The 24,081-nt window shown below is 51.1% G+C and overlaps 10 protein-coding genes across 10 annotated transcripts; 4 read left to right on the forward strand and 6 right to left on the reverse strand.

Annotated features, from left to right (window-relative positions):
* Positions 1–199: 199 nt before the first annotated feature.
* Positions 200–1,043, reverse strand: AtWU_03192 (orotate phosphoribosyltransferase; the record flags this gene model as incomplete). Its single annotated transcript, XM_035498305.1, has 3 exons — positions 200–686; positions 756–891; positions 950–1,043. 3 exons carry the CDS (start codon positions 1,041–1,043, stop codon positions 200–202), a joined length of 717 nt encoding a protein of 238 aa, XP_035354198.1.
* A 356-nt stretch (positions 1,044–1,399) lies between these two features.
* Positions 1,400–5,451, reverse strand: AtWU_03193 (putative ABC multidrug transporter; the record flags this gene model as incomplete). Its single annotated transcript, XM_035498306.1, has 4 exons — positions 1,400–1,748; positions 1,804–5,105; positions 5,153–5,347; positions 5,410–5,451. 4 exons carry the CDS (start codon positions 5,449–5,451, stop codon positions 1,400–1,402), a joined length of 3,888 nt encoding a protein of 1,295 aa, XP_035354199.1.
* Positions 5,452–6,503: 1,052 nt separating this feature from the next.
* AtWU_03194 (cytochrome P450) lies at positions 6,504–8,271 on the reverse strand (the record flags this gene model as incomplete). Its single annotated transcript, XM_035498307.1, has 6 exons — positions 6,504–6,827; positions 6,889–7,264; positions 7,319–7,874; positions 7,923–7,992; positions 8,043–8,138; positions 8,185–8,271. The coding sequence occupies 6 exons, from the start codon at positions 8,269–8,271 to the stop codon at positions 6,504–6,506; spliced, it is 1,509 nt and encodes a 502-aa protein (XP_035354200.1).
* An 830-nt stretch (positions 8,272–9,101) lies between these two features.
* Positions 9,102–11,835, forward strand: AtWU_03195 (Diacylglycerol acyltransferase family; the record flags this gene model as incomplete). Its single annotated transcript, XM_035498308.1, has 4 exons — positions 9,102–9,652; positions 9,699–10,340; positions 10,391–10,783; positions 10,851–11,835. The coding sequence occupies 4 exons, from the start codon at positions 9,102–9,104 to the stop codon at positions 11,833–11,835; spliced, it is 2,571 nt and encodes an 856-aa protein (XP_035354201.1).
* A 791-nt stretch (positions 11,836–12,626) lies between these two features.
* AtWU_03196 (short-chain oxidoreductase) lies at positions 12,627–13,622 on the forward strand (the record flags this gene model as incomplete). Its single annotated transcript, XM_035498309.1, has 3 exons — positions 12,627–12,710; positions 12,778–13,001; positions 13,055–13,622. 3 exons carry the CDS (start codon positions 12,627–12,629, stop codon positions 13,620–13,622), a joined length of 876 nt encoding a protein of 291 aa, XP_035354202.1.
* Positions 13,623–14,110: 488 nt separating this feature from the next.
* AtWU_03197 (putative oxidoreductase YusZ) lies at positions 14,111–14,866 on the forward strand (the record flags this gene model as incomplete). Its single annotated transcript, XM_035498310.1, has 1 exon — positions 14,111–14,866. The coding sequence occupies one exon, from the start codon at positions 14,111–14,113 to the stop codon at positions 14,864–14,866; it is 756 nt and encodes a 251-aa protein (XP_035354203.1).
* Positions 14,867–15,389: 523 nt separating this feature from the next.
* On the reverse strand, positions 15,390–16,946 carry AtWU_03198 (cytochrome P450; the record flags this gene model as incomplete). The annotated part of the gene is made up of 1 exon (XM_035498311.1): positions 15,390–16,946. The coding sequence occupies one exon, from the start codon at positions 16,944–16,946 to the stop codon at positions 15,390–15,392; it is 1,557 nt and encodes a 518-aa protein (XP_035354204.1).
* A 672-nt stretch (positions 16,947–17,618) lies between these two features.
* On the forward strand, positions 17,619–19,722 carry AtWU_03199 (cytochrome P450 family protein; the record flags this gene model as incomplete). Its single annotated transcript, XM_035498312.1, has 5 exons — positions 17,619–17,634; positions 18,025–18,174; positions 18,225–18,472; positions 18,537–18,849; positions 18,917–19,722. 5 exons carry the CDS (start codon positions 17,619–17,621, stop codon positions 19,720–19,722), a joined length of 1,533 nt encoding a protein of 510 aa, XP_035354205.1.
* A 481-nt stretch (positions 19,723–20,203) lies between these two features.
* Positions 20,204–20,566, reverse strand: AtWU_03200 (uncharacterized protein; the record flags this gene model as incomplete). Its single annotated transcript, XM_035498313.1, has 2 exons — positions 20,204–20,232; positions 20,317–20,566. 2 exons carry the CDS (start codon positions 20,564–20,566, stop codon positions 20,204–20,206), a joined length of 279 nt encoding a protein of 92 aa, XP_035354206.1.
* A 1,440-nt stretch (positions 20,567–22,006) lies between these two features.
* On the reverse strand, positions 22,007–23,849 carry AtWU_03201 (cytochrome P450; the record flags this gene model as incomplete). Its single annotated transcript, XM_035498314.1, has 5 exons — positions 22,007–22,194; positions 22,264–22,365; positions 22,424–22,728; positions 22,778–22,899; positions 22,947–23,849. 5 exons carry the CDS (start codon positions 23,847–23,849, stop codon positions 22,007–22,009), a joined length of 1,620 nt encoding a protein of 539 aa, XP_035354207.1.
* Positions 23,850–24,081: the final 232 nt, after the last annotated feature.

The raw sequence follows: 24,081 nt of genomic DNA on the forward strand, positions 1-24,081 counted from the left end.
GCCTCATGGCGAGTCCAGCATCTCTCCGAACTAACACAGCTAGAAACAAGGACTATTCGCCGAAGAGTCATTTGTTCACATTTCTGACATTGGACATCTCGTAATCGTCTTTACACACCTCTCCAGGCCCCTATGCATACAACTTTTAATTCCTACGCCCAAACCCTAACCCCCAATCCACCCAATCACCTACACCACCCTAATCACTAGCCTGATACTTAGCTCTATACTCCTCCAACCTCTTCATATCGGCCTCATTGCCCTTCGCCTGCATCAACTTGATCAAGTCGTCCAGAGTAACAATACTCGTGGTGGGCACACCATACTCCTTACGAATCTGACCCATAGCGCTCATTCTCGGCTTGTCGTCCTCAACTCCATTCTCGTCCTTAGGTCCGGGCATCTTCTCCAAGCGGTCCAGAGCAACAGTGAATCCAACGACCTTGCCGCCCTCCTTCGCGACGAGGTTGAGGGTCTCGCGCATCGCGGTACCGGCAGTGATGACATCGTCAATAACAAGAACCGTCTTGCCCTTCAGAGCGGCGCCGACAATGTTGCCGCCCTCGCCGTGGTCCTTCGCTTCCTTGCGGTTGTAGCTGTACGACACGCTGCCCCAGGTGGCGGGGTCGATGCGGTTCAGTTCGAGGAGGGTGGCGCAGGCGAGGGGAATGCCTTTGTATGCGGGGCTGTTTTTGTCATGGCTTTGTTAGCGGGGGGTGAGGGAGCGGAGGGAGGGAAGGGGAAAGGGGATGTACCCGAAGATAACGTCGGGCTTGGGGATGGAGGGGTTCTCGGCAAGGAAGGTGATGATGGTGTGGGCGTATGCGGTGGAGAGAGCGGAGAGGAGAGAGGCGGTGTTGAAGATGCCGGCGTTGAAGAAGTAGGGGGAGTCTATGAACCGTCAGTATGTCTTCAGGTTGGATGATGCGGGTGTTGAAGGGGTGCGTACGGCGACCCGACTTCAGGGTGAAGGTGCCAAAGGTCAGCACATTGGCCGACAGGCAGGACTCCAGGAAGGTGGTCTTGTAGGCGGGGAGAGCCATTGTGATGGTGTGGGCGTGAAAAAGGGGGTATAGACACGGGGATGGAGGGGGAAGTTGCGGGGGGATTTGGATGCAATTATTGATTCAAAAAAGTTGGGCTCCTTTGGGTGGATGAGGTAAGCACCCCGCACTAGCCTGATGCAGTAAACACTATGATGGAGATGGTTTAGTGTGAGACGATCCTTATCTTATCTCCGATAGTTATCGCCGAGGATGAATTGGTATTCGAAACGCTACTCCTTCCAAGAATATGTACAAGTTCGAAATAAATACATTATTCCCCATTACACCCTTAATATACATTACCATTGACGCCATCCCATAACCCATAACCATCCACCAAGTCGCTGGTATAATCACCTCAAAGTCTGCAAATTGACCATCTCATAATACCGTCCCCTGCGCCTCAACAATTCCTTATGAGTCCCACACTCAATTACCTCTCCCTGTTCCAAGAAATAAATCATATCTGCCCGTTGAATCGTACTCAAACGATGCGCCACCGCAATAGTGGTTCTCCCCTTTGCAGCCGCGTCCAGCGCAGCCTGTACCACCTTCTCTGACTCGGAATCCAGCGCGGAAGTCGCCTCATCCAACAACAATATGCGGGGGTTACGAATCAATGCTCTCGCAATAGCGATACGCTGTTTCTGCCCACCTGACAACATGCCTCCCTTGTTTCCAACCAGGGTGTCGAAGCCTTGTCTGTTTCTTCATCAGTAACCGCATATACCGTAAAGAAAGTGAAAGGGGAACTCACGGCAACGACATGATAAAATCATAAATGTTCGCATCTCTGCACGCCTTGACTACCATATCCTCTGACACGTGCTCCTTATCTGTACAACCAAGGAGAATATTTTCCCGAATGGTACCATGGAACAGCGACGGTTCCTGACTGACCAGCGCCAAATGACTGCGATACGACTTCTTGTCCAACGCATTGATGTTCCGTCCGTCAATGTAGATCTCACCCACCTGCGCTTCATAGAACCGTTCCAACAAGGCAACAATAGTACTTTTGCCACTACCACTCGACCCCACCAGAGCGACATATTGCCCTGGCTTGACGGTGAGATTCAAGTGGCGCAGAACGGGTTGTTCCAGACGCGTGGGATACCGGAATGACACTTCGCGAAACTCAACTTCTCCCTGCATGGTAGCAACGTGGACCGGAGGCCCGTGTCGGTAGCTATTGATAGCGGAAGTGGTGGGGTTGTTATTGCGAAAGAGTTTCTTGAACTCCACAGCCGCATTTTTGGCCTTGCCCATATCCGGGGCGTGAGAGAAGATCGTCCCTGCGGCCTGCGCGCCGAAGATGACTTCGCTGAAGCAGACGTAGAACTGGAACAGGGAGTACTCGCCCCTGCCAAGTAGTGAGCCTCCATACCAGAACCCTAGCGCCATACACAGGAATGGTAGCGCCTGAGAGCTGGCATACAGAGCAGAGGATTTGATTATGGGGAAGATGTCGCTTCGCAGCTGTTTATGGAGCTGCGATTCGTAGGATTGCAGCACCTCCGGTTCCATAGTCAAAGAAGCGACCGTGCGGATAGCGGAAGCTGCTTCACAAGCAGAACTAGCTGATTTTTGGTACGCCGTTTTAGCGCGACGCTGGATTCTGTCGAGCATCCAGACGCGAATGAAGCCACAGGCGAGGAGTACTGGGACAGCGGAGATGCACACCAGGGCGAGTTTCCAACCCATTGCTAGGGCCACAACCAGGGAGGCGGCCAGGTTGACGGAGACGATGAGGATGGTGCCCAGTGTGACGCCGCTGATTCCGGCTAGTTGTTTGGTTTCAGCGCCGAGTGTGGAGGTCAGAGCACCGGTGGTGTTTTCTTCGCGGTCGAAGAAGGAAATGTCTTTGTTCAGCATAACCCGGAAGGCTTGGCTGCGAGCGCGGTAAATCATGCGCTCGGAGCTGTAGGCAAAGAGGGTCCCCTGGAGGCTGTAGATGCAGAGGGTGATCATGCCCATCATAAGGAACATCAGGGACCAAAAGTTGGCGTCATGGCGTAATTTTTGGTACTCGAAGGGTGGGAGACTGAGAGTGCTGACGGCTTTGGAGAAGAGGACGGCTTGAGAGGGCTGAATGCCGCCCGCGACGATGGAGGCAGCGAGACCTAGGGACATGATCGGCCATTCGGGGCGGTTAAATGATGCTAAAAATTTGAATAGCGACCACAGGGAGAAGGTCTGTTTGATTTTTGTCGGCAGCGGCGGTATGAACATGGACATTCGGCTGCGAGGTCGTTGGTTTTTGCTGCCGGACTTGAGCCCAACTAATGAGCCATCATCGCTTAGGATGTCTTGATCATCCATGGGATAAGTAGCGTAGTCATCGTCAAAGAAGAATGTCATCGACTCGTGCCGCTTCTTGTCCCGCTGTTTGATCTGCTGAGCTTCGACCATGTCGCAGTAGACTCCTCTCCGGTCCATCAGCTCTCCATGTGGTCCTTGTTCGACGATGTGGCCGTTGACGAGAACTACGATGTTATGTGCGTCTTTGATCGTGGAGAGGCGATGGGCAATGACAATGGTTGTACGGCCCTTGGTGGCCTTGTCTAGGGCTGATTGCACGATTTCCTCCGACTTTGCGTCCAGCGCTGAAGTCGCTTCGTCGAGCAGCAGCAGACGAGGATCCTTGACGATCGCTCGTGCGATAGCAATACGCTGCTTCTGGCCACCAGACAGCGAGAAGGACCCGATGTTCGTATCGTACCGGTTGGGAAGTGCCATGATGAAGTCATGTGCATTGGCCATGCGAGCAGCATCGTGAATCCGCTTGGTAATCTGTGCCTCGGTTTCATTCTCAAAGTCGGACCCGATCAGCCCGAACTTGATGTTCTCGTAGATACTGGCGGAAAAGAGCCGAGGTTCTTGAGATACTAGAGAGACTTGTTGTCTCAGCCAGCGCAGGTTCAAGGTCTGCAGGTCATGTCCGTCGAGGGTAATTCGTCCAGCAACGGGATTGTAGAACCGCTCGATCAGACCGATGACTGTACTCTTACCGGATCCCGAGGGCCCAACGAATGCTGTCGTTTTCCCAGCTGGGATGTAGACACTCAGATCATTGGCAACAATGACCTCAGGCCGCGACGGATAGACGTGTCTGATGTTCTGCAGGACAATGTTGCCCTTGATGTGGCCGAGCTTCAGTCCCTGATCTGACGACGCATCCAGGGGCGACGGCCTGTCAATGGTACTGTACAGCTTGGATGCCGCAGCCACGCCATTCGAGATGGCCTGAGTGTTCGGGGCAACGTTGCCCAGATGGTACGATCCCAGCATAATGGACATGAGGATGGTGAGAATATCACCTGCCTGGACACCACTATCTCCATGCACGAGGAAGATACTCCCACGCCAAAAGCCTAACCCATAATTCAGATGGATGCAAGAGAGCAGCGCACCCACCATAATGGCAAAGGTGATCTGCGCTTTTCTGGCAGGCCCCTCAGACTCCAGCAAATGGGCATCGTACTTGGCAGCAAGCACATTTTGAGCATCAAAGGCCACAACTGTCCGCACGGAGTCAAGAATATCCTCGGCAAAACTACCGCAACGACCCTGACAGTCAAGCGATCTCTTGCTATACACCATGGTAAACATGGATCCTCCGCCCATGATAACCAGCAGGGCAATAAGGGTGGAACTACAGATCAAGGCCAACTTCCAGAACTTGATGTATGCGATGATGAATGCCGTAGCAAAGGTGGATAAACCAGTCAGCGCCAGGCCGACTTTCTCGGAGATTCCATCCTGGATCAGGTTTGTGTCTGCCGTGATGCGGGTGGTAATTTCACCGGCTCCCAGGTTATCGAAAAAAGCAATGTTCTGGCGCAGAATGGCGCGCAGATATTCCACGCGGATGCGCTGGACGACATGGTCACCGGTGTAGATGAAACCGGCGGTCGCAATGTAGATGGTTAGGAACTCGGCGACGGCGAGGTAGATAAAGTAAACAACATATCGATTGAGCTCGTTATGGAAGTGCTCGTAGGTGATGGTGCCGGCGACGATGTCTTGGAAGGTTGAGGTGAGGTTGCCGAAGAGGACCTATGATGGTTAGGACAATGCTGAAGATGGAGAACAAATGTACTCACGGTGAACAGAGGGAGAGCAGCCCCTCCTGCTACAGATGCGACCGAGCTGAGGATGATGAGGAATATGTCCAAGCGACTGGCATATCGATAGATGCCAAAGAAGCCTGGCTCAGATGTGGGCGCATTCACCTGCTTGTCGAGGATGTCCTTCTCGACCTCGGACAGGGAGATGGCAGTGCTATCTGTGCCCGGAGACTATTGTGGCATGTGTCAGTTGTACAGTGGGTTTCATATAGCATGGGGATAGTGACACTCACCTTAGGAAGTTCTTCCAGGCAAATGTCCTCCTTCCACTTCATGATGTCGACAGATGGTGACTACCAGCATGCGCCATCAAGTGGACATTACTATTAGTGTATTGTAGCAAGAAAAGCAACAGACCAACAGAAAGAGATGACACAACGATCAGACGAGTCGCAGCCCAACAGAAATGCCCAGTCCAAAGTCAATCGGACAAAGACCGGATCCAATCTATCCGTCACATGAAGGGAAACAAGTCATAGAATCTCCAAGAAATCCAGAAACAAGGAGGAAGAAAACCCCTATACTTGAAACCTCAGAAATGGTAAACACAGTCCGAGGTGAACTGCAGCGAATCCCACGGATCCCCAGCAGATCCCGACCATCCTTATTCGCATTTCTAGCCATCCATCGGGGCACGAGTTCGTAGTAAACTTGCAGGAACTTTAATTATCAAAAGACCAAAGATGGGTTAACCAGGGACATGGCCCGTGTGGAAACCAGCGTTTCAAGCCAAACGGGATCGTCAGGCACAAGGCCAGAAACCCAATATTAGGGCTGCGAGATAACCATGTGTTGCTGCACTCATGCCTGGAACCTCAACCCTTTCAGCCGCAGATCCGTATGTCGGATATTACAACCCCTCCGACAATTCTACCGGCCTTGGCTACGGGTGTGTGTGCTTGTTTCGGGGAGTGGGTTCGGGCGCATCTTGTTGAAACTGGGGTTGGGTGAGGACCGGTGGGAGTTGACTCAAATTTGGGTCCCGCGCCGCCGTTTGAAGTCGTTGACTGGCAGATGCCATTGGACCCTGTTTAGTTGGTCTTAGCACGTTTTCTACACTAGCTTAGCTAACTACCTTAAGTTTCTTGTAAGAAGCCTCGGTTTGATGGATCAAATTCCTCGGATGAAAACTTTAAAAAATTTTCGTTCCTTAATGTTATATTGGAAACTATGGTGTTGCACCAAAACTTTAATCTGGGTATAGCATCAAAACTTTAAATCCACAAAGTGTAAATGAAAGAAAGTAGAGGTTAAAGAAATGAAAAGAAAGAAACATGTCAAGGTCAAGGGAATTTTCGTGAAAGAAAGAATTAAGTTGGGGTTCATATTAGATGGCCTCTCGCTTCCGGAGCTTCAGCTTCAAATCGGGCACCTCCCAGAAGGCGTAGCAGCGACTCTCCCGCTGCCAGTCCTTGACAGGACCAATATACTCTGCCTCGTATTCCATGAAGAATGACGCTAAAGTAAGTTGCATCATCTGTTTCGCGAAGTACTTGGCAACGCAGGACCGGCTTCCCACCAAAAAGGGCTGAACTGCCTCCTTCTTGTCGGTGGATTCGGGGTCTGTCCACCGCTCAGGAATAAACTCATATGGTTCGTTGAAGTATTCCGGATTGTGATGTAGCGCAAACAGGGATGTGCAAATTTCGGTCTGTGACGCATTGGCTGGTTAGCAAACTCAATTTTCGAGCAGGTCATGTCAGGCCACTTACCCCGGCTGGAATGTAAGTCCCGTCAACATAGGCTCCCGGTGAGACGCGCGGGCCTCCAAGTGGCACTGGTGGGTACAGACGGAGAGACTCCGTGATGATGGCGTTCAGGTAGGGTAGGCTCGCGGCGACATCTCCAGAGACATCTTCAGGGGAGGCGAACGCCGCTTGCAATTCGCTGATCAGCTTGGCATGGGCCTCAGGGTGTGTCAGAACGAAGTAGATGGTGGCACAGAGAGCGTTTTGAGTGGTGTGAAAGCCAGCCAACATGATGGCTGAGAAATTCTCGGCAATTTCATCCACTGGCAGGTCACTGGTGGCGGCTCTCTCCATCACTTCGACCATGATGTCGCGACGGGTGTGGGACGCAGTCAACTGCCTATAACCTGCATTATTGTTTGTGTCAAACACGCTACTGTGGGAATCCGCTTACTCGTTAATGAGTCGCATCCGAGCCTGCTCTGCACGAGAGCGGACACCCTTCCGGATCAAGTAGCGCAGCATCATCTTGATCATAGTGGGGACTCCAGATCCAGCAAACTGGTCACGGATTGTGGCCCAGAAGAAGATGCGGCTGAGCTGCTCGGTCCAGAAGTACGGCTTGCCTCGCTTCAAACAGCCCAAGGACTTGCCAAGGAGCACTTCGGAGACGGTGTCCACGGAGTGGCAGTAAAGCAGCCGGTTGAGACTGATGGTGTCGGTGGTCTTAAGAGTCGCATTGATGACATCGTGGAGGCGCGAGGTACACTCAAGAACCACGTTTGCATGAGCTTGCATGCTGTTGGGAGTCATGGAGGGATTGAACAGCTTTCGAACGGAAGCATGGTAGACCGGGTCGCTGGCCGTGAAGATGTTGCGGCGAGAGATGCCCTTGTAGAAGCCGGTCTTGAGGAAGGTGCTGCCTTTTCCAGATCCGGCGCCGTAAATGTTACGAAGACCTTTGATGGTGTTGGTGGTGGCTTGTCCTGGGGCGAACCTGACAATTTTTCCTGCTCGAGTTAGTAGCTATCAGAATGCACCGGTCAAGAGGGACATACCGTATGAGACATGGAGGGAGTTGAAGTAATGTGCACTCCGTCCAGTGACAAAGTTGAGCTTGGTAGCAATCTGTATGTTGTTAGAGGAAGAGGTAGGTCACGTAAAGATAGGCTACCTACACCACAGCAGAAAAGATCGAGGAAGGAGCCCGGGACACCCTTAATGGTAGGACCCTGAGGAAGAAATTTGATCAAAAGAATGAAGATCCAAGGGACCTGACAATTAGCCAACACTCTACCACCAGGTTAATGCAGGACATACAATGACAACCGCCATGACCGGCAGGGACAGGTTGCTAGGGTTAATCTCGGGCATTTGGCCCGAAGGCAAGGCCATCGCAAACACCATTTTGACGAGTGAAACGAGAGAGTGAAAGTTGGATCTGGTCAAACAGCAGCAGCAGGAAAGTTCAGACTTGGTCTATTTATGATATGGCCGACCATCGCCATGCGGTAGATGAGGGCAATTGTTCGTTGGGATCCGCTCTGGTTCTCCTTTCTCCATCGTCCTTCTCCATCCTCCAGTCTCCAATGCTGTGACCGGCATGCAGAACAACAGGGGTCAGCCGATGGATGGTTGGGAACTCCGCCAGTGTTTTTTAGTTTACCTCATTTAACCTTGTCGGATTAGGTTCCATTCACGGTAATTCCTCGGGAAGTCGCCGTTATCTGAGGGTGATCTGAGGCTTGATCGAACCAGGTGATCCTGTTGGAGGGTGTGGCCCTCCATGTCGATCCTGATGCGACGTGGAACCATGGATGGAGGGGGGATATTCTGATGGGTTTAGGGTTGGAGCTAAACCCCCAGATTTGTGGTCGCGTTGCTTGAAACTCCGCCGGCGCCCTTCCCAATTTCCTCAATTTTGGGTGAATTCTCAACTCCTCCGCCAAGCACCTCCTATCTCAATTAACCACAAACAATGCGGAGTCAGCACGTATCACAAGAACACGAGTTTAAAAGGGTCCTTGTGGCGGACTCTGAATGTGCCTTAAGTAGTGTCAGGGTCCATCTGTTTCACTGCGGTTTCGTCCAACAATCCGCCTCTTGTCATTCGTTCAACCTCTTTTCGAAGCTTCTCTCAATCATTGAACCCTGAATCTTTCTTTTCTTCTTTCTTTTCTTATAATTGACTGCTCAACCAGCGGGGCTGGCATTGAGCATACTTCTTTCTTCTTACCATGTCCAAACAACCTACCAAAGTCCTCTTTCTGGCCAACAGTGAACATGGTCAAACGAACATCATCCTGGCAATCACGCACGAGCTCCTCGTCCAAGGAGACGTTGAAGTCCATATTGGCTCATTCCCGGTCCTTGAGCGCCGGGTGGAGAAACTTCTGGCAGACAACTCACCTGCTTATGACGAGTCCTTCCGGTCGCGTATTCATTTCCACCCTGTAAGGGGTCCCTCCAACACCGATGTCTTCATCCGCACAGGCAAGCGTGGTGCCTTTCACCCCCCGGGCTACCATGGTGCTGTCCTTGGCTTCCAGTCTCTGTGTGAAGACATCTGGGGTTGGACGGAGGAGGAATATGTTGACATCTATGAGAGTTGCGTTGAGATCATCCAGGAGGTCAAGCCATCGACGATTGCAATTGACTTCTTTTTCCTTCAAGGCAGAGATGCTGCCTACAACACGGGCCATACAGCCATCCTGATTAATACAACCTCCCTTAGTCACATTGTGCTCGGAATGCAACCCAACTCGGCTGCTCTATGGAAATACCCCCTGTGAGTATCTTCCCTCTGTATGATTAGTCATTTGCTAATATAACAGACCTGGAACTGGCTTCCCTTACCCCATCCCCTGGCATCTCATCCCGCTCAACATCATGGCTGTCCTCAAGACGGCCAAGATGTACCATGGCAGTGGACGACGTCGGGAGATCCGTGAATGGCGCATCAAACACAAGATCCACGGTCGCTTTCCGTTTGCCGATGCCTGGCGTCCGGATAGATACCACATCTCCCCAGGCCTGAAAGAGCTGGACTGGCCATTCAGCAAGATGCCTGAGAATATCCTCCCGGCTGGGCCAATCCTGCTTCCCACCGCTTCGGTTGAGAAGCAAGATCCTCAGATGCACAAGTGGCTGAAGCAGGCCCCAACTATCCTCGTCAATCTCGGAACCTTGTATGCACCTGATCCCAAGGTTGCTGAGGAGATTGCAACTGGCCTGAAGGGATTTCTCAACGCTTGGAAGGGCGAGAAAGTGCAGATCCTGTGGAAGTTGCCCAAGCATCCACATGATGAAGATGACATTTACAGCCGCTCCATCGAGCCTCTCAAAAAGGAGACCGACGAGGGAAGCGTGCTGATCCGCCCATGGTTCGAGGTGGAGCCCATGGCCATGTTGCAAACGGGCCAGATTGTCTGCTCCGTCCACCACGGCGGTGCCAACTCGTGGTACGAAGCTATTCAGTAAGTTGCTCCTCAGATTCGTATCCTGCGCTGTACCCTAACCTTTTCAGAAATGGCGTTCCCCATATCGTCCTTCCAGCCTGGCAAGACTGCTATGAGAACGCTGCTCGGGCGGAATGGCTAGGCATAGGAGTGTACGGCAACAAGAGCCGGGCTCCCAATATCAGCGCTAAAGAGTTGAGCAAAGGACTGCTGAAGGTGATGAGCAACCGCTCTTACAAGGAAAAGGCAACCGAAATTGCCAAGCTGTGTAAGAAAGAAGGTCGTGTCGCCGCTGCAGAAAAGATTGCAGAATTGGCACGTAACCCGGAGAAAGCGACAGCGATCCACATCCCTGAAGCCGACCCAGAGAATCAACCACGATTGTACGAGATCAAGAATCGTGCAGGCCAGACCCTCCAAACTGCGCAGATGCCCAAGACTGAAGGCAAAGGCGCATCCAAGTAAGTCCCCTCCCTTCCTTTCTCCCACCCCAACAACGCTACAAGATTTAATCTAACCAACCAACAGACCCTTCCTAACCGACATGGCCGAATCCGTTCTCATGACCCTCCTCTGCACCACCTGGTTCCACCTCCCTCTCCTGGCCTACTCTCTCCTTCTGATTCCCCGTCTCCGCCTGGTCGTCCTCCTCTACATCCTCTACATCAAATACTTTTCCAAGGCCCACAAATCCGGCACCTTGCCCTACCGCAACGACGCCTTCCGCACCTCCTTCGTTTGGAAAGCCTTCGCCTCATACTTCCCTCTCACCCTCTACCGTTCTGCTCCTCTATCCCCAAGAAGAAAATACATCTTCGGCTACCACCCGCACGGCGTTGCCCTGCGCGGGGCATTTGGCTCCTTTGCCGCTGACAGCGTCGGCTTTTCCTCCCTCTTCCCAGGACTAACCAACACTCTGCTCGTCAAAGACGGCTTCTTCCATCAACCCTTCCTGCGCGAATACCTCCTCGCGACAGGGGCAAGCGGCGTCTCCCGCACCTCATGCATCAAGCACCTCACTCGCGGTGGACATGACGAGCGAGGCATGGGCCGTTCCATCGCCATCACTGTCGGCGGGAGCCGCGAGTATAACATTGCCAAGCCGGGCACCATGGGGATTGTGATCAAGATCCGCAAGGGCTTCGTCCGCGTCGCGGTCGAGACAGGGGCGGATCTAGTCCCTGTTATTGCGTTCGGAGAGAACGAGTTGTTTGATTTGATTGATACAAAGTCGTCGTCGGCACTAGGGTTGGTCGCGAGAGCGTGGGAGTTTGCGGTCGGTCACAAGGTTGCGTTTTCGAAGGGCAGGTTTGGGTTGTTTTGTCCGCATAGGAAGCCACTCAATGTTGTTGTCGGCAAGCCGATTGAGGTTGTGCAGCAGAGGTGGGATATGGATGAGAAGTATGTTGATAAGTTGCATGAGACGTATGTGCAGGAGTTGACGAGGTTGTGGGATGATTGGAAGGAGACGTTTGGGGTGGAGAGGGATGTGAAGTTTGAGATTGTGGAGTGATCTCTCTTGTCTCACTCTGCTAGTTACTTTCTTTGTTGATGTTTGTGGCCGGCTGGCTGGCTGGGTTTGGGTCTAGTGGTTGTATATTGGTTCTGATATCATGTTGATACCTTGCTTGTTTTACTGGGACTTGAGAACATAATGTTTGCAAAGAAGATACCTCATTTTGCTTAACTTCTCAAAACATCTCTGTCGCTCCATATAACTCCACCTTCCCCTAAGAGCCCGTCAGCAGCAAATAAATACTAACCTACTTACCTTAAGAACAGGATTCATGCTGAAGTACGAACGCATATTCGAAAGTTGTGGTGCCGGTGATGGTAGTCATAATAATAATGGTGGCGCTGGGACTGACCTCGGCCCGACCCTAAAGAAGCATAGCGGGCTCGACAACCATGGTGTTCATCTTCAATGAAAGTCACCTTCTTTCCAGATCAGTATTGACGTCATCTACTTTCATCCTATTCCTCGTCTGGCGTGGAGATGCATATTCCTTGCATTACACTAACGCCAATGCGCATCGTAGATGGTTCCACTTCGCATATGATCCATACAGGGCTAAGTCTAAGGCGTCCAACCTGACAGCGGGGTATGGAAACTGAATCCAGCACCAACAAGACTACCAATTGGCTAACTGGCCAGACAGTACTACCTGTTTAGATCGAAGGCTATCCAAGCTGACGGTGGGGTTCTAATAAGTGTAATCCCACTAATATATATGAGACCGGAGTAACGGATCGAGGCTGAAGATTACTTCTCATTGTTTCAGCTACGCTCTTCTTTCCAACATCATGGCCGGACAGCAACTTACTTGGCTCGTTACCGGCTGCTCCTCTGGCCTGGGGGAGGCCTTGGTGCGGGCTATTCTTGATAAGGTGCGTTTCTAAGTACACAAGTATTGCCACGAAATTGGACGTATGATGAGCTAATTCAAATCAACAGGGCGACAAAGCCATCGCCACAGCCCGCGGCAGCAAAGGAGTCCGCGGTACCGACCGTCTCTCCTCCCTCAAAGATGCCGGCGCAGCAGTCTATGAATTAGACATGGCATCTCCAGAGGAAGATATCAAGAAACAAGCCCAAGAACTCTGGGACAAGTACGGACCCATAGATGTCCTAGTCAACAACGCAGGATACATCGACATATCCACATTCGAAGAGATGACGTACGTCCCTACACTATGTATATCATTACGATTCCCACTCATAAAAGTTATAGCGACGACTTCCTCCTCAACTCCATCCGCATCAACGCCCTCGGCCCCTTCACCCTCACCCGCGCGCTCCTCCCCCACATGCGTGCTCGCAAGACCGGAACCATCCTCTTCTCCGGCTCCGTAGGCACCTACTACGCTGCTCCCTGTGCGGGGACCTATGTATGCCCTAAGGGAATGATCGAGGGTATGGTGCCGGTTCTGGCGACGGAAGTGGCGCCGTTCAATATCCGGGTGTCGATTCTGACGTACGGGCATTTTCGCACGCAGGTCATGGCAGCCGGGGTAATCCAATACCGAAACCCGAATCGCTTGCCTGAGTATGAAGAGATGAATCAGCGAGCGTATGACGGTTGTTTGGAGTGGAGTGGCAATCAGCCGGGGGATCCGAGGAAGGGTGCTGAGTTGATTGTGGAGGCGGTTAGAGGAGAGGGGAGATGCAAGGGGATGGAGTTGCCTTTGAGATTGCCGTTGGGGTCAGATACGTTTGGTATTGTGAGAAATACTTGCCAGGAGTTGATGAGGGTTTGGGATGAGTGGGATGGGGTTACGTCGAGGACGGATTTTGAGTAGATTGTTTATGGATTCTAGGATAGTAGGTGGAGTGGAGGAGAAGGGTCCCTTAATTGGTTGGACGGATGATGGACTATAATCCGATAGCTATGCGACTTACTATGTACTTAATTATATGGCGATGTTAATGAGGTTATGGATCTATACTCAAGACTGAAGTTGAGATGACAGAGAAGTAAGAAGGGTCGAAGTAGAGGCCGGATTTGACTTCATGGATACTATAATTCAACCCAGCAAGTCAAGTGAGAGCCACAATCATTGCCTAGTGAGGGTAAACTGACCATCTTAGTGAAAAAATGAAGGGAAGCCTCAAACTTGTCCGCCTATAAATACCTCCTATTTCCTTCTTCTTTTCGTTCCCCTCTTCGTCTCCTGAACACCAAGTCTCCCCCTCTCCTTGCCACCTACCTCTACCATACCTGATTTACCTACGCAACTACAAAACATCCTCCTCAATCCGCGCAGGACCATAGCTCACTACAACAACAATGCCTTCTGAGGCCGCTGATAAATGGCCCAAAACCTTTCGCCACAAGGCAGCCAAGAAAGCACATGATGCCAGGCGGGCCAAGCATGAAGCTATCAAGAAGAAGATGGAACACGTACGACAGCATAGAACAAATCCCGACGTTTCCAAAGGTTTATCTAAGTCTCGGCCGGAGAATGAAAATCCAGATGCTGGGTCTACCTCTCAGATTCCCGCTGATACCATCCGAGCTTGGTTCGAAGATCTCATGATAGATCTTCGCCAGATGGACCTGTACTCAGAGGCTTGTAAAGCTACTTCATTCGATGAGGTTTCCAACCGCTCCGCTGATTACTATCGGCTGGCCATGATGCTAGCAGCTACCTTGGAGGATAAGGCGATAAAGTTGAAGGATATGTCTTCTCGCGAACTTGAGCTTCGTAATGATAGTGTCGGAGACTACTACTATGACAAGGATTGGGTTGTTTGGACTTTATCTGCCGACGAAAAGCCTAGAGTGATTTGTCGATTAATTAGGGTGTGGGGCGCATTGCCCATGGCGGTGGCTGACGTTTATCCTGATAAGTATCTGCCAGCCTGGGAACTGCTGGTAAAGAAGGAACAAGACTGGAATGTTGTCGTGAACTGGATAAACAGCGCTGTTCTGGCGAGGTGTGGAAGACAGGCATCGAAAGGGAAATGTGTTCCCCGAGTCCTGGGATGTGATCTGCTTCAAGGCATTGATTATGCAATCGCCAGTGGAGCCTGTTTCGAATAAAGACTTATCAATGATCAATGGCAAGTTTAACCGGCTGGGACTCATTACGCCTGCAACCACCAGTTATAAAAAGGGGAAAAGACGCGGCAATGATGACGACGAGTTATCCGAGTAGACAGATATCCTGATACAACGCTATCAATCTGGAAATTCGGCTGGTAGAGAATGCTTCAACATCATATGGGGCTGATGGTTTGTCTTAGCTGCCTCATATTCTTCAGCTTGGTGTCATGCTCCATTCAAATAGAGCTTTGGCATCACTCATATGGCTCGCAATCTGCTTATATCATAATGAAATTAATACCGACTGGAAGTATTTACAATCAAATGAGACCAGATGTAGAAAGCGTAAACATGTCAGTATGCAGTGTTTCCATAATCCAACTCAAGACCTGTAGGTTTGCCAAACCAGGTTGTACATAGAACGGATATGTGAATTATGTCCTAGAACATTAGAAACAAATGTCTAACAATAAAACCATTCGTGTTTGCCTCTTATATCCCTTGATAAAGTCATGCCAGTTCACGCAGCCACCTCCCTCCTCCAAACCTTCATCGGCATCGGTCCGGAACCAAGATTCGTCGTCTCATGCCTCTCCGGCTCCCAACCCGGATACGGCAAAGCAAAGTCGAACCGATGCACTAGCGAAGCAACCAAAATAGTCTGCTCAAGGTAGCTAATATTGCGACCAATACATCCTCTCGCACCAGTACTGAAGGGGATGAAGTACGGCTGCAATTCTTTCCCCTTCTCTCCAAGCCACCTCTCCGGACGAAAGGCCTCAGGATCCGGAAAGATGGACTCATTGCGATGGACCACGTACGCCGACATCCCGACCGAGGTGTTACCCGCAATGTGGTCCGATAGAATCATGGTACCCTCAGGAGGAGTACGTCGCGGAAGCGCAAACGACACAGGCGGAAACAGTCTGAGACTTTCGTCCAAACAGGCTCGAAGGTAGGGGAGATGCTTGACTTTGTCGTAGGGTGCAACGATCTCGTCGTCGTCTAGGACACCGTCAACCTCTTCCCGCAATTTCTCCAGACATCTTGGGTTATTCAGTAGAAGAAGCATAACATTGCTCAGCGAGATCCCAGTTGTATCAGACCCGGCGTTCATCATGATACTGATTTCTGCGACGATCTCTCCCCATTCCAAATTGTGAGGGACATTAGATCTATCTTCCATTAGCGCAGAGAAGAAATCATCGAGCTGTTCACCATTCTGGTAACGTTTCCATCGTGTCGTGGCACGGTTGTAGACGATGCCATCCCAGTCTTTGTTGAGTTTCCATTTCTGGTTGTATGTCGGAAACAGGATTTTGCTTGCTCGCACCAGGGTCTTGTACCAGTCGTAGCACCAGACTAGAGTAGCTGTTGCTGAGCCAGTGGCGAAAAGGCAGTCTCGAAAGTGTACTCGCTTTGTCTTGCCATTCATGGATTCTGATGTGATGAGATCATTCCCCTGATCGAGGAATTTGATATCTTCGCTGAGACCGATGTTCGCAATAGCTGCTATAGTGAACAGGTTGGTCCACATGCGATAGTCAATTGTGAGATCTTTCTCGGGTGGACGATGGCCCTTTGGTAGTGGATCTGTGCATCGTGCATCAAACGCTTTGATCAGACGGTGCGTCATGTCGGCGACTTTGTACTCCCATGTCTCGAGGTTCTTGAGCGCGTATGCGCTCGATAGAACCTTCCGCTTCCGTGCATGTTCTCCCTTGTCGACGACATCGGCTAGGTGGAAATGAGACCCGGCTAGAGTGGAATAGAATATGTCTTTTGTGCATGTTGTTCCATGACCGTAGATGTCTTTGATTGCCTCTGGGTCTGCATAGGAGAGATAATTGGGTCCGATTCGGACGACGGGGTGGGCTTTGTGTGCTTCGAGGAGGCGCTGATAGCGGATCCCTTTGTGCGAGAAGTAGACGAGGGGTAGGTCGGATATGCCGGACCAGAAAGTAAGGTTGGGGTATTTGCGGAAACCTTTGGGGTCGCGGAAGTAATTGATGATGGGGAGGATGAAGTAGTAGATGAAGAGGAGGGTGAGTAGACCAATGGCTACTGGGAAGTACATGTTCAATAACAATAGTTGTCGTGACCTGCACTTCTACATGATTTATTGATCTATGAAAACGGCATGATTGAGCGAGTTTATATGTCCTCCTGGTAATGAATGCTGGATACTGATGCTGCAGTGATGTAGTTGTATACTGCACTGCTCGAATAAGGCGATGCTCGCCGAATGCGCCCCAAAATGGTTAGTGCAGGCGAGATGGTACCAAAGCGGTGGCATGCAGCAACCAGTTGGCGATGCGTCGCAGCGAGCAGTCAAGACTTCGTAGTTCTGGAATCCGCCTGAGCAAACTGGACTCTAGCTAGATTGCGATCTTGGGTATGAACATACTTGTACTGTAGATGGGTCATGTTTGCTCCCATCCTGCGGTCATTGGCCCCCTTGCTGTAGGAGACGCTCCACAGCCACGGCAATATCATTGCGGTTCTCAGAGAGAACATTGTATGTGACAATATCCTCTATCCTGCAGGGAATGTATCTGTTCAGTTGTGCAGCCTCCCTTTCGCTATACGAAGGCTTCAAGAGCCATACAGGATGCAGCACTTTGGACCGATCTACGGAGGAGGGTTTCTACCCCGCAAACCCAGGATCATTTAGAGCGAAGTCTAACAGTCGTGTAGAAAATCTCGGCAATTGAAGTCTCCCTTGATTATCTCACAACAAGAAAGAGGAATGAAGCTCAAAGTCGGTAAGGATCATGGTGGTGAACCCCGCATAGAAGACAAGCAGTCCATGCGGGGTGGAACTGCTGACCGAAAGGGTAACCCTCGGCGAACCCCTCCCGTTTCGACAGATAGTCTGCTCTTTGTTCTACTTGCCCTCATCAATCCCACAACCACCTGCTACTAATGCCTACAAGGCGCGATCCATGGTATATCTACCCTTTGTCTCATTTTTGAAAGATAGTGAACTGACTCGTAGTAGCCAGCATTGCCGGAGTATGTTCTGTCCGAATGACTTTCTCTACCGAGACTAAATATATATCTTGTTCATAAACAGAACATCATCTGAAATGTAAACCCGAACCCCCAAACACTAAGCACAACTCTTAACACACAGCTAAAAGAGCCAATACCAGGTGACGACAACCGCCCAGCATGCACTAGATGTCGCATCTCTGGACGAAGATGCATTCGCGCGCGACCCAAGCTGAGATTCCTCAACAGCACGAGCGCTGAATACGAGCATGCCACGGGAGGACAGAAGCACCGCAGTCCATCCAATACAGGTGCGCTGATACCCTGCAACTGCGAGAATATACTGAGACCGAATACGCAGATGTATCGATCGAGTATGTCGACGAGACACCCGCCGTGGCAGCTCTATACCAGCATGAGCCTTCACATCCATCAACACCAACACCACAGCCCATCACCAGCCCTACACCAACACTTGTTCCATGGACTACATCACCCCATAAAGCTTTGCTTGAGGCTACGACTCCATCTATCCAAGCTCCACAAGCCCACCTCACCCTAGAAGAAGCCTGTCTACTGCGCTACTTCTCCGAAACCTTAGGTAAATGGGTATGTATCCCCAACACCATCCACCCACTCTACCTCAACTCATCCGACAAAAACAACACAACAGTTCGACATCGGCGACCCTTCCCAAAGCTTCACGACAATCGTCCCCCAACGCGCGCGAACCAGCCCACCTCTCCTCGACGCCGTCCTCTCCACCTCAGCCCGCCACTTCAGTACTCTCCCACTGGACCAACAACTACAAATCACCCGTCGATACGGCCTCCCCCACGGCCTCACCATCGATGAACCCTCCACCCTGCACTATCATAACCGATGCATTGCGCATCTCCGCTCCGTGAGCACCGAGCCGAATGCTATTCTGGATGAGAATCTCCTTGCCGCGGTGGTGACGTTGAGGTTTTATGAGGAACTGGATAGTATGTATTATCTCCCTCTTTACACCATAAATAAAGGGGGTGTGTACTAATAAGGTGTATGGTATAGCACCCTTCCATTCCCATCCCACCACCACTGCTATCCGTGGCTTGCAGGTGTTTCTTGAAGCGCAGGCCCGGCCGACGCTTAGTCTGACGGGGGGTGGTTCTACTTCTTGGGGTTTGCGGCAGAGTGCGTTTTGGGTGGGCGTGCGCCAGGAATTCCATATGGCGTTTACGCAGCAGCGGCCTTTCCGTATTCCGCTGGATATTTTGGATTTGTATCCTGCTCCGAGGGCTACGTCGGGGGATCATGAGTGGGTGAATGCGCTGTTGATATTAGCTGCGCATGTGATTCAGTTTTGTTTTGATGAGGGGGCGGCGAGAAGTGTGAGTGCTTATAAGCGGCTGGTGGAGAGGAGGGATGAGTGGGTGAGGATGTGTCCGGGGTCTTTTGAGGCGGTTTATTCAGATGATGGTGGTGATGGTGGGGGATTCCCGAATAGGTGGTATTTGGATGGATGTCATATTGTGGCGGCGCAGAGTTTGGGGTTTATTCGTATTCTGTTGGCGATGTACAATCCTTTGTTGTTGGGGGTGAGGGTTGGGAGGAGTGTGATGATGGTAGAGATGGAGAAGGAGGTTAAGCAGGCTGTGTGGGAGGTTTGTGGCGTGGCGGTATCGAATCGGCAGTCGCCTGCTGCGATGGTGATTGCGTCGTTTGCGGTGGTGGTGTGTGCGGAGTGGTTTGATGATGAGGGGGAGAGGGTGAGGTTGAGGGGGTTTGTGAGGGAGATGAGGAGGGAGTGTAATTATTGGCCGGGGGTGGAGATGGAGAGGAGATTGGAGAGGATGTGGAGTAGTCGGGGTGGATAGGTGTTATGTATGTAATTGATGAGTAATGTAAAGCTTCAAAATGGAAGTATGTTGAAAGCCATGTTGTTGACCGTATAGGTGTGTATATGTAAGCGGTATGTATCCAATCCACCACTCGAAACAATCAGCTCAAGGAATGAACAAGAAGGTAGATAAATAATCACAAATCGAACAGACAACTGAAAAGCAACCTATATACCAAAAAAACCAGGATATAATACAACGCCATTCAACACCGCACCATGGCGCAAAGACACAACAGTCAGGTCAGGTCCCGTCCATCAATCAATAAGTCAAAATCAAGGTGGTAATGCGTAATCGTCAATCGTACATGCAGTGGGTTATCGCGATGCTTGCTTGCTGGGGGAATTCGCTTTTAGGGAGAGATAGAGAGCAGGCAACGAGTCGAGGATGGGCGCGATAAGGAGTGTGAGGATATCAATAGAAAATGTCGGAGGAATATGGAAAGGTAGGGATGCGACTAGTAATGCGACGATTCATTTTCGGAGTCTGTGCAACGAGTGATTCATTAGTTCCACATCTAGAATAATCAAACCTTCCGATTGCAAGGGTTGACTTGACGGGTAAACGTACAGCCTGACTCTACATCCCTCGCTGCCGCGGCGGGCATCTTCCCGGGCATACTCATCGACTCGCGTTGAAAGATACCCAGATTCTTCAGACGGACCGTTCGCATGTAGGATTGTTGCTCGGCGGGATAGTTGTAGCGTTGTTGGGGGGCCTCGGGCCAGAATTGTTTCGTGAGTGCGGCCCCCAGTGAGACGAGGGCGAGACACACGACGATAACAATGACGATGATGGCCGAATCACTGAGTTTGGTCATGATGAAGCAACTTGTGTGGTATATACGCAGACTCCAGACAGATATCGATATGATTTCGAATGTTTGTTGATAAATATAATAGATGGTGGCGTTCAGCGATCGCAAATTGCCGTGGTCTGTGCTGGATGCTAGCTGCGGATGTGGATGTATTTGGTGGATGGAGTTGGCAGAGTGTATGTGTATAATGTGGTGTGTAAAGCGGATAAGCGGATCCGAGTTAACGCATCACTTTGTTTGGGGCGGGGAATCGGACGGGGAAGAGAGGAAGGAGGTAAGAGTGTAAATATACGGTCGGCAGAAGGAAGAGAAGAGGAGAAGAGAAGAAGAGAAGAAGAGAAACAGGAGGGATGGATGAGACACGCTGGGATGGAGGAGTTCGGAATAAGAATGCTGATAAGCCCGCAGCGATGAAAAATTCAAGCCGGTTTTTGGCTCCACTGTTTATTTATAAATGGGTCAAGTGGTTCAGCTGGTTGGATGATTGTTGCTGCTGCTGACTGGGTTGGTTTGCTGGTTGCCCACGCGGCCAGTGCCAGTGCCAGTATTGTTGTATGCCTGTATGGTAACTAAAAAGGTACAGTGCTTGCTGGAATTACGCGGGCATCTTTCCCAAAAGCCTGGCAGAGTAGCCCCATTGGCTGCGGGTGTGCCTGGAGAGTATATGATTGGCAGGTAATGGGACAAGAGTGGGTCTGATGATGAAAGAGCAAAAACACCAAAAACCACCAATGACTAAGGAATTGGGTGGTTGAGTGCCAGGATGTGGTCGGTAAGATTCGCATTGTTCGACAGATACGCCGATACGCCGATCACGAGAGAGGGAAAGAATGAAAGCAACCCGCGTCGTGACTCTCTCGTCTCTCTTCTCTCTTCTCTCTTCTCTCTTCTCGCTTCTCGCGACCAGGCAGCATACTTTTACTATCCACTTTTCTACACCATACTACACACTGTTTGGTCTTGCCGGTTATATCTTTTTATCCTCATAATTGTGCCCAGTCTTCGCTACCAGTCATTGTTCTGCCTACCAGGTGGGCTCCTCCCCTGGTCTCGACGGGTCTACTGGCCAACGCGGTTCCGCCGTTCCCGAAAGCTTGATCGAGCGGATCGGTGCCTGGCAACTATCGCCCTTGCCTCATTGGAGGTGCATCATGCGCAATAAAGTACTTAGTCGAGTGACAGCACAGCCAGGCAGCAAGATCGACCACCTGGCTGACTCGATCATCCAAATGACTAGCTGATGTTGTTCTTGACTTCAACTAATTACGTACTTGGGCTTCTTGCTGACTGCCTCGTCTCTGCCGTATTGCCATCGCATTCTGAAACACGGGTGGAGCTGAAACACCCTTGATCCTTCTGCCCAACACCACCGACGTAATTTTTTTTCCCCCGTGCGATCGACACTCTCATCAACGGCGGTCGCTCACCACCGTCCCCGACTATTTACTTTCGCCGTGTGAAGATCAAGTCCAGTTCACCATGGTACAAGACAAAACAATCCTTTGACCGTCTGGTCAGATCTTTCTCCGCATTTCCTGGCGCAAACTTGACGTCAAAAGTTGTGACCAAATGTGCCACCGTTGCCCGCAGATTTTGAAGTGCCAACGGCTTGCCAATGCAGTTGTAAGTACCTAAACACATAAATTCCCATCAGCTAATTATGCTAACCTGATTGCCTCTAGGTCATGCAGAATACATACCAATGTTGAATGGAACAAAAGCCGATTGATCGTTTATCAGCTCGGGCTGCTGGTACCACCGCTCGGGAATAAACTCTAGTGGCTTTTTATAGCTCAATTCCGCTGGTCCGTCGTTAGTCTACTGGATTTTTCGCCGCTCCGCCCACCGGGGTTGACTTACACCGTCCCATCGCAAGGGTTGGATTGATAACTATGGTGTTGCCTGGAATGGACACTCCGTTCACAGTAATGCCCTCAGGAGGCATTATCCGTGGTACTCCCGAAGGAACCGCCGGATATAGACGCAAGGCTTCGTTGATGGCACCGTTGAGGTGTCCCAAGTGACCAATCTCACTGTCGTAAAAGTCTCCAAGGCCTCCATCCATATTTACAAATGGAGCCAATTCGGCACGAAGCTTTTCGACCTCGTCGGGACGATGGGCGAGCTCATAGAACAAAGAAACAAGTGTCGAGGCAGTGGTGTCACTATCCGCGTGAGACAGGCATCTGTGACTACTTCCACGAGAGCACTCACCTTCCAGCAACAATAATAAGTCGCGAATCTCCTCCTAGCCACTGTTGGTCCTCCTTCCCGGGCTCTTTGCCTTTGAAGGGTGCTAGAAGCGCTGCGCTGACGTCGGGAACATCAGGCTCATTCTGTTTGGTCAGCTCGTGATAGGGACACAAGTGCGATGACAGCTCACCCTCATTCTCTCCACCAGCCTCATCTCACAGTACTCCAGGAACTTATACCATCCGCTCTTCAGCCCAGGTACCTCCAAGACCATACGGAAGAGCCACATGGGCAAATAGCTGCCAACAAAGTCCATTGTCTCCATCATGATTTGTGTGGCCCAATGGTACTCGCCTTGCTCGAGACAACCAAAACCCTCCCCGAATGCCAGATCTCCCATCACGTCATAGGTGTATAGGTCGAACCACTTGGTGACATTCACTGGCTGACCCTCCCTTTTCATCAACTGATCTACGAGCTGCTGACGGTACTTACGCACGCGATGCTCATATCCGCGCAGCTGCTTGCTGCCGAAGGCGGTACTCCATAATCTCCGGCGCTGCTGGTGCTCGGCCGGGTCTCGACTCGTCTGCAATGACTTGCTGGGGTATGAGTGGTCGTACCAGCCGCTCTTCAAGCAGCGCGAAGCTGGGCCATGAATGATGTTGACAGCTTTGGGATCGATGACGGATAGAGTTGAGGGTCCAATGCGGACGTAGGGACCGTACTTCTCGTGCAGTTCAACCAGCTTGACATGTTTATTGTTGTTCTTCATCTGCGAAACGAGCCAAAAATCCGAAATGCGGGCGAGCCATGGACCTGGGAACGATCCCAGTGGGTGGAACACCAGACGATAGAGCAGTAGACTGCTGAAGGTGCCAAGAAGGTAGGATGCTGCATGCAGGGAGACGGTGACCAGGGCCTCTCGCCATACGGTTCCCCATGAGACATGCAGATAAGCGACCGCAGTGGCGTACAGGACACCGAAAACCTGCGTATAGGTGGTGCCGTAGAGTTGATGCTCGCCTCGCTGGAAATAGGTAAGATGCGAAAACACGCCCGCCAGAGCGGCAGTCAGCGTCGTGGACACCATGGTCAGGTCGAACTGGCTTGCAAGAACTGAAGTTACGACTGGGGTATATAGGTAGGCATTAATTGACCCTGGCCCGTCTGCTTTATATTAATCGAGCGGGGTGAGAGTAGGCGACGACTCGGTCGGTGCACTAGTACGACGCCATGGTGAGGGAGCAGACGGCTCAGCTTGCATTACTCGTGCCCATCCCTGCAAGTGGATGACCCCTCACCACTTGGCGTCTTGCAGCCAT

Source organism: Aspergillus tubingensis (assembly GCF_013340325.1).
Source record: "Aspergillus tubingensis WU-2223L DNA, scaffold_4, whole genome shotgun sequence".
NCBI classification, from domain to species: domain Eukaryota; kingdom Fungi; phylum Ascomycota; class Eurotiomycetes; order Eurotiales; family Aspergillaceae; genus Aspergillus; species Aspergillus tubingensis.